This window comes from Silene latifolia, chromosome 2 (assembly GCF_048544455.1).
Source record: "Silene latifolia isolate original U9 population chromosome 2, ASM4854445v1, whole genome shotgun sequence".
Lineage (NCBI taxonomy): Eukaryota > Viridiplantae > Streptophyta > Magnoliopsida > Caryophyllales > Caryophyllaceae > Silene > Silene latifolia.
The window spans coordinates 73,779,570-73,789,166 of NC_133527.1; the positions used below are offsets into that span (position 1 = coordinate 73,779,570).

The 9,597-nt window shown below is 35.4% G+C and overlaps 1 protein-coding gene across 1 annotated transcript; it reads left to right on the forward strand.

Moving 5' to 3' along the window:
* The first annotated feature begins 6,263 nt into the window (after positions 1 to 6,263).
* Positions 6,264 to 7,196, forward strand: LOC141640970 (uncharacterized). Its single transcript, XM_074449647.1, has one exon. The coding sequence runs from the start codon at positions 6,264 to 6,266 to the stop codon at positions 7,194 to 7,196; it is 933 nt and encodes a 310-aa protein (XP_074305748.1).
* Positions 7,197 to 9,597: the final 2,401 nt, after the last annotated feature.

Below are 9,597 nucleotides of genomic sequence, written 5' to 3' on the forward strand. Positions count from 1 at the left end.
CAAACACAAAAACCTGCAAAAAGTACTTAATACCAATACCAATTCTAACAATATTAACAATATTAAAGGCTTCAGGGAATCTAGGGCCATTTCTACAATATAAGAAACTATTAAATTCAACCAACTATACATGTGAACTTAAAAACTTGATAAATGGCCTAAAACAAGAAAAAGGCCGATTATCCAATTCATATAAAATTTCATCCAACCGAATTTTTACCCGCAACCCCACCTGCGCGACAGTGCGGTTAAATTGGCGGCCAATCACACAATTGACTGACATCGAATCAGTCAAAGGGACTAAGGCTCAGTTTTTGGCACATTCATCAAAGCATTGCAATTATTGCTATAAAATTAATTTTGAGCCTATTCATTACAATTACATTTTATAATCTATCCTAACATGTGCAACTACCAATATAAACATAATTTTACCAACCTCATTATCTTTACTACTAACATTATTCATTTCAAAGGTTTAACCATATGTTACTTATTCTAACTATAACATTAATGCACCTAAAACGATGAACAAAGCATGAAAAACCGCGAAACAAGCGACGGACCCACCCGGGCCAACCCCACGGCAGCCGTGGGCCACCCTGACTGCGCGCCACTCCCACTCACACCTCCATTTCTCCATTTTTGTTCGATTTAACACCGTCTGAAACATCAATTAATCATTCCTAATCTAATATGTTAACTTAAACTAACAAAGAACATGAATTAGGCATGCATGCAACCATATTATCATGTGAAATTAACTACTTAAATAAAAATCACAAAAACATACAAAAACCAAAGAATGTGACGATTATTCGTCGAGAAACTCGAAATATGTTACCTTAAGCTAGAAAATGAGCAATTAGCACCTTGAAAACCAACCCTAATCTGCCGACTAACCACTATCTTCGACAATATACGAGTCCCCAAACTCGTCCTCTAAATCTTCACCTAAATAAACAATAAAAACACAATAATAAGTACAAATACCGAAATTATGCCAAAATCGTCTTAAAATAACTTCAAGAAAACTGAAATTAAAATATACCAGGAGGTAGATCTCGAAGAGAGGATTCCGAAAATATAAATTATGTGAAAATCCAACAAGAAATGAGGAAGTTATGGTGAAAACTAGCTTGAAATTGTATAAAAATGGTGTTTTTGGTTTTTGGGAATTGTTTCATAAGGAGGATGAAGATGAACAAAAGAAAAATCAGAAAAAAGAAAGGGGAAGGGGGGGTGTGCCGCGGGAAAGGAGAGAAAGAGAGGAAGGGAGCGGGTTTAAGTCGGGATTTTACGAGTCGGTTTTGGCTCGTTTCGATAATAATTAAAACCGTTTGTCAAACGCAAATTCCGACAAGACCAAAGTTCTTAAACATGAGATTACAAGAAAATTGAGTATTCATACGACCCATATCTAAAATCGTTTGCCCAATTTTCAAAAGAGTTGTCATTTTTCCCCGCTATGCCCTTATTTCGAATTAAAAGATTTTTACACGGTTCAAACTATTTTTAAACGTTTCGAAACTATCAAAATAAATACTTTACTTCAAAATATAATAAAATTATATTTCTTTGAATTATTTTTACTTCAAACACGTTAATATTAAATTCAACTTGATTAATAAATTACTTTCGCAATATATTAACGGTCCGAAATTACGGGGTGTTACAGCTATCACCTGACGATAAATTTATAGACTGTCATAAATCGTTCCGTATACCAAACATGCGGCCCAAACATCCTTCTGTAAAAGGAAGCCAATCCATGGAATCCCCTGACTTCAGTGATTGTTTTAGGGATTAGCCACGACTGAATTGCTGAGATTTTCTCCTAGTCCACTGACATACCCCTTCCAGATACAATGTAGCCTAGAAGGGTCACCTCTTCAACCATGAAGGTGCACTTTTCTAGCTTACCAAACAGTTTCTGCTTCCTGAGAATTTTAAAAACCATTTCAAGGTGCATGAGATGCTCTTCCCTGGTGCTGCTGTAAACTAGTATGTCATCAAAGTATACTACATCAAATTGACCTAACCATGGCCTCAGCACTTCAGTCATCAGCCTCATGAAAGTGATGGGTGCATTTGAGAGCCCAAATGGCATCACAAGCCATTCATACAGCCCATGCTTTATCTTAAAAGCAGTCTTCCATTCATCTCCTTCCTTGATTCTTACCTTATGGTACTCTTGCCCGAGATCAATCTTAGAGAAACTTCTCGCACCACTCAGTTCATCAAGCATATTATCTAGCCTTGGAATTAGGAACCTATACTTGAAAGTGATGTTGTTGATGGCTCTACTATCAATACACATCCTCCATGTTCCATATTTCTTAGGGACAAGTAGTGCAGGGACTGTATAGGGACTTAGATATTCCCTAACAAAGCCCTTGCTCATGAGTTCCTCAATTTGGTGTTGTAACTCCTTGGTGGCTGATGGATCACTCCTATAAGCAGGTCTGTTAGGCAGCATAGAACCTGGTACATTATCAATATGGTGCTCAATTCCCCTCAAGGGTGGCAGTCCACTAGGTAGTTCTTTTGGAAACACATCTCTAAACTTATGGATCAAAGGTTCAATTTCTGCAGGAAACTCTGAACCCTTCTTTCCAGTCACCTCCTTGGACAGCAGGATCAATACAGGTTGCTCCTACTTCAGTTCCTAGATCATGGCAGCCTCAGATACGAACAGTACCCTGGTGAGTTGTATTTCAGTTCCTAGATCAATACAGGTTGCTCCTACTTCAGTTCCTAGATCATCTCCTATGGTATGTTTGAACTCCCACAGTTTCTTTGATTTGGTGGTAAGGGGGTCAGGGTGACCTTCTTACCTTCATGCTTAAAACTGTAACCATTCTCCTTACCCTGGTGAGTTGTATTTCTGTCAAATTCCCATGACCTCCCTAATAGTAGGTGGCAAGCATCTATGGGTACAATATCACACAACACCTCATCCTTGTATACTTTCCCATTAGAGAGTGGAACCAGACATTGCTTGTCAACCTTAACCTCTGCTCCCTTGCTTAACCATCAGAGCTTGTAAGGGTTTGGGTGATCCTGAGTCACTAGATTTAGCTTGTTAACCATGGTGATGGAAGCTACATTGGTACAACTCCCTCCATTTATGATCAAGTTACAGACCCTTCCCTAAACTGTACATCTACTCCTGAAGATCAGGGATCTCTGATCAGCTTCCAATGGTGCCTGTTGTGAATGCATAACCCTCCATAAGACCAAGCTGTGCCCTGTATCATGGTGAGCTACAACCTGATCTTGGCCGGCCTGATCCCTCCTCGGCTTCCATTTCCTCGAGCACTAGGTTCTCCTCCTCCTCCTCATACTCAACCAATCCTTCTCTTTCCCACTCTTCTATTTCCATTGCTGTCAGTGCCCTCTTAGAAGAACAATCCTTCCTAAAGTGGCCATATCCCTGACACTGAACGCGTTTGATCTTTCCCTCAGTTATAGGTGGGTTGCTTTTCTATTTTATGAGGGGCTTTTCCTTTATCCAGTGCAGTTGATGTAGTTGGGTTAGGTGTACTACCAATCCTGACACCAGTAAATAGTCTGAATGTAGGTCTAGTGGTGGTTTTAGACACTGCAGGCGTAGCCTTCCCTATTTTTTCTACCCTAAGTGCTAGGTTTACCACATTATCATAGGACCACAGTGGTTGCATCCTAACCTTTGCACCTATATTCTTATCAAGACCCTGTAGAAACCTAGCAATCCTTTGCTCAGGTTTTTCATTAATCTCACGCTGCAAGGTCAACTGCTCAAACACCCTCAAGTAGGTCTCAATGGGTCTCTCATCTTGCCTAATTTTAGACAGCTTAATAAAGAGATCCTGAGTGTAAACTTTGGTGACAAATTTGTTGGAATGAGTGTCCTCCGACAATAATGCGATCACAACTGTTGATCATAATGATCACATGTTTAAATCTCATTTTAAGAATACATGTGGGATGTAATATTTTACAGTCAACTGGTCCACACATATCGGTAATGCTTGGCTGACTAGAGTTTGACATTACTGTCGTGCGACGGTGTTGATCAGTTGATCCCCTTAGGTCATACCTAAAGGGTAACGCTCTTAATTGAATGTTTAATTCATCGTATGACGATACGAGTTAATTAAATTACTTAAAATTGACGGACGATTTTGGAAGTAATATTTACGTGTCTCATTGTAATTTGATTAAATTAGATACGGTCTAAGTAATCGAATTGTTTTATTACTTAGATGAAATTATTGTTTACGAAAACAATTGAAACAGAATGAATAATTTATTATAAATGCAAGATGTTGTGATTTATAAATTGGTAAACCATTTTTGGTACAAGTAATTGTGAATTACTATGTTAATTTTTATAAGTGACATATTTTATTAATATGCTGATTTTTAATGGTTAAAAATACATTTTATAAATAAGATGTCATGAAATGTGTCACATGTGACATATTGACAAAATCACAAATAAAATGGACTCATCCATTTTATGTATGTGTACCGAAATGGAGGGAGTATTTAGGATGAAATTGTGTTGATTATTTAAAAGTGGAAAACATAATGATAATGCCTACATATAGCCTTGCATACATAGCTTTCTCCTGGGAAGAAAAGGTGAGCAGGCATTGGGTTATCTCCTCTCCCCATTTTTCGGTTTTCCCATAAGAAAAGAGCAAAATATTTTTGCTTATTATTCACTCACACACTACATGCAAAAGCTAGTGTGTATTATTCATTGATCATCATCTTAAAATATATAGTTTTAGAGAGATAAATTACTTCTCTTCTCCCTTCTCCTAAACCGAAAATTAAGAGACCAAAAACAATATTTTTGGGTCAATTTTATTTAAAATTAATATTGTTCTAGTATCAATAATATTAATTTTATTAAGAGGTTATCTTGGGTATTATTCCTTGGGTGGGATTCTATACTTGAATCCTTTGTTCATCCAATATTTGGAGAGCTCAAGAACAAGTGAGTAGGAGAACTCACTTGTGCCCAATAATCCGAAATTTCCAATGTAAGAATGATGATTTCTTCTCTATATTTACTTATGTTTGCATGCATAAGATCTAATTAAAATTGAAACATATATGAATATGTTGAGTATAATGAGATAAAGATTTCTAACAAGCGGTATCAAGAGCCTTAGGTTGTTTGCATGCAAATCGGTTATAGTTTTTCCGAGTTATACGATTAACACATAAAACTTATAAATTTGTGTTTATTATGATATATCACGAAATTAATTACGCATGTTAAAGTTTCTGATCCTAAAATGTATTTAGGACATTTTATTTAATTTATGGATTTTATTGTTCATTTTATTTAATAATGGCATTAAAATGTGATTTTATGATAAAAATGTCATTTTCGGACTAAAATTAGCTAAACTTCAAATTTTCCAGTGGTTTTTGGATATGTTTTCACATATATTATTTTTAGATGACCTGTAAATGTTCATAATTTTTGGAGTTCTTATTCTAGAAATATGTATTTTTCATGATAAAATCGAATTTAAATGATAAAATAGGGTAATATGAGAAATATTTCGTATCTGGTTATAAAAATTTAGTATGTTGTCACATGCAATTTTACAATATGTGTGTAAAATAATAGGCTATAATGAAGTATTTATGCATGATTTATGAATTTTTGATGAAAAATAGCATAAATAGTCACTTTAATTAGTGAATAATTGCTAAAACATACTTCATGACTAATGAAAAACGTCACATGTTGCATTTTATTACCTATTTCAGATCTAAAATTGAAAAGTTTATGAATATAATTTTTCTCATGTTTTATGATTATAATTGACAAATCCGATAAACCGCAACATTGTTTTTCCCGATAAATTTCGAAAATTTTAACCTAAGTTTTTGAACATTATGAGTGTGATGGTATTTTTCCAGAATGTTCATGAGTTTAAATTTCAAATTTCAAATTTATTTGCAATTTTTGTGATTTATTTGGAGTTTATGACATTTTATTGTAATTTTGACTCCTTTAATGAAAATTTTTAAGAAATATAAGTTAATTATTGTCAATATGTTAGTGGAGACTAATTTTGAGTCCTCTTGGGATGCCAATCCAGACTACAAGACTCAGGAAACAAGATTGTGAGTGTCTTGTGGATAAAATTTGTGATAGGATACATGGGTATGGGGCAAGAAAATTTTCTTATGCAGGTAGGTTAGTCATAGTAAAGAGTGTGCTGAACTCTTTACACTCCTACTGGGCATCAATGTTTGTTCTCCCCAAAGGAGTCATCAAAAGGATTGAAGCTGTGTGTAGAAATTTCCTCTGGGATAATTCAGCAGACTACAGGAGGGCTCCCTTAGTGGGATGGGGCACAATTTGCAGACCTATGGAGGAAGGTGGTTTGGGGATCAAAGACCAGGAATGTTGGAATAAGGCAATGGTGGGAAGACTGGTGGACTGGGTTGCTACACACAGAGACTCTATCTGGGTGAATTGGGTGCAAAGCAACTATCTTAAAGGTCAGGAGTGGATGGATTACAGGCCTAGTTCGAATTCAAGTTGGGTATGGAGGAGAATATGCAAGGTTAAGGAAGAGATGAGAAATGGTTATGTCAATGGAGAGTGGAGTATTCAACCAGGAGGGTACTCTCCTGCTGGGTGTTATGACTGGTTCAGAGGTGCAAGGCCACGAACACAGTGGGTTAAAGTAGTTTGGAATGGATGGATTCTCCCTAAACATCAATTTTTGGGATGGTTGGTTGCTCATAAGGCACTGAATACGGTAGAAAGGCTAACCAAGTTTGGGGTGATCACTGAGGAGAAATGCTACCTGTGTGGCTCAGCTGATGAAAACATTGAGCACCTGTTCTGTGAGTGTGCTTACAGTAGCAGAGTGGTGATGGAATTGAACAAGAACACTACCTGGAATTTCCCAACAAGGGACTTGGTTGAGTGGTGCAGTAGTAGAATAGGCACGGGGCTTCAGAAGGGAGTCCAATATGCCATAGTGTTGAGCTTGATGTATCAGTTATGGCAACAGCGGAATAGAAGTAGGAATGACATGAATTTGCTTAGGCCTGAAAGGGTGGCTGGTGTAATATTGGAAACTATGAGATCAAGAGTTCGAACCCGGGATAGAACAGTAATGACCCTTGCTGAACGAGATTGGCTGAGTAGAATGAGTCTTATAGAATGATATTCTTTGTATGATCATCATAATGTAATTATTTCATATTTAATATAATTCTCACATTTCACCAAAAAAAAAAAAAAAAAGTTGGTTAGGTTAATTAACTTGTGCATAAATATGATTTTATGTAATTTATTGTGATTTTAAAAAGTTGAATAACGCAAATCCGTAAAAACCGTTTAATATACGACATTGGCTCCTTAAAGGCGATTTAGCATAAAATTGGGCATGTTCATACATATTATAATGCTACATTTTATTTATGATTGTCATAATTTTATTTTATGTAATTTTATTTTATGTAATTTTACTTTGTATGCCCTTAGTTTTTAATTGATATTACCCGAAATGTATGGGAATATCGATTCGGTTGTAATTTATTGTGATCTCGTATCACCGTTTTGTAATTTAATAGATTTATTTTATTTTTAATTACAAATGTATAATAGGAAATTGTGTAATTTGTTATGTAATTTATTTATTCCGGAGATCCTTGAAGACGGTGTCACTCGAGAAGGCGATCCATTAAAGACGGTGTTACCTCGAGATGCGTGCCAAAACCGAAGTTCAAGGGACCAATGAAGTTGGTTTCCGAATATGTAATAGTTAATTAGATTTTCTATTTTAGGAAGGCCATACTAGGATTTAAATTTATGCTTTGCATTTTATTTATATGTCGCATGCATCGCTAAATCGCCATAACTAAAACATGCATCATCATTTTAATCGAGTTTATCGACTGTGTCAATTATAATTATCGTAGTTCACCGCTTTAGTTCACTTAAAACTTGATAGATAATAAATTGACATGACCTCTCGCTAAAACAAACAATTGAGACTTAGCCTTACCAAAAAGTAGAAACCATGAAAACCTATTTCGTGAGGGAGTGCACTTGGCCACACCGGGGTACAAACCTTGTTACGTAGAGGAAGTGGGTGATAAATGTCTATCCACCGAATTCATGTTGATGAGGGTTTCATCGGCTACACCGTGTCCAAGTTAATGTGGGTTTGGATCATGGACACATTTATTCGAAATTTGGATTGAGCTCAACAAAAGTATTGATAAGGGATTTATCGGCCACACCGTGCCCTTGTCGGATGTGTTTTGGGCTAAAGATAAATGTTAATGTAATTTTATCGACTAAGAGTTCTAAAAGTAGAATCGATTAAAGAGTAAATCCACCGAGTTATATTGATAAGGGATTCATCGGCCACACCGTGCCCAAGTTAATATGAATTTAGATCTTGGAATCATTTATCATAGTTGGGTAGAGGTCACTATGTAAATGCTATACTTGTTTACAAGTATTATTATAACAATGAATGTTTTGTTTTCATTATTCCGTTACCATATTGATCTATTTCTTTACCACAATTCATATACTATATCATTTCGATTTTTGATTCAAATCTCTATTAAAACATCGTAACTAAAGACAAATTTGAATTTTCTTCTAAAATCTCGTATTATCCATTGTAAGGATCTCTTGTGAAGAGTATAGATAAAAGTTATTCATGATCAAAAGGGTTTTTGATTCTTGAACTAACACATCTACTTACAATAAATTGTTTCTCATATGCTTAATTGAGTTAAGTACTTTGAAACGTTAAAACATTTTGGTAACTAGATTTGTTGGAAATCAAAATTGACCAAAATACCGCAACCACTTCAATGAAAGTTTTAAGACTAAACGAACGAATGAAGAGTAGTCTTCATGAAATTAAATTTTGCTTCTCTAAGCAAAGACTCATTGAAGTGAGTGGGAGCATTCTCTTAAACCGTTAAGAAAAGGATAAGGTTCTAAGAAGTAAAATTAGAATGGAATTGATACAAGGTAATGTTAAAAGTAAAGTTATTGAGAATAACGATACTAAACCTATCAATCCCGACCAATAAAGTTTCCATTGTCTTAAATGTTGGACACTAGAAAGGAAACTACCCCAAGTTGTTAAAGAATAAGCAAGTTAGTTGTGGGACATCTAATAAGACTTAGTTGTTTATTTATTTGATTGACATAAATTTTGCTAGTACTACTTCGTCAATATTAGAAACCGGTGGTGGTTTTCATTATTGTACTTGATACATAGGATGATTAGAATATGACGACTAGCAACTATGATGTCGAGAGATAGAGTCATTATGTACCCAATCTAGTTTTGGGTTTATATTTATACCTTAATTATGACTATTAAGTGAATAAACTGTTGGGAAATGTGTCCTCAACAATAGTGCGATTACATGATTTAAATATCATTACTAAATCTCATTTTAAGAATACAATTGGGAAGTAATATTGTTACTGTCAACTGGTCAACATATATCGGTAATGATTGGCTGACTAGAGTTTGACATTACTGTCGTGTGACGGTGGTGATCAGTTGACCCCCTAGGTCATACCTAAAG

What these genes read in the sequence shown, in the direction of transcription:
- LOC141640970 (XM_074449647.1), top strand. Translation starts at nt 6,264, where the DNA reads ATGTTTGTTCTCCCCAAAGGAGTCATCAAAAGGATTGAAGCTGTGTGT.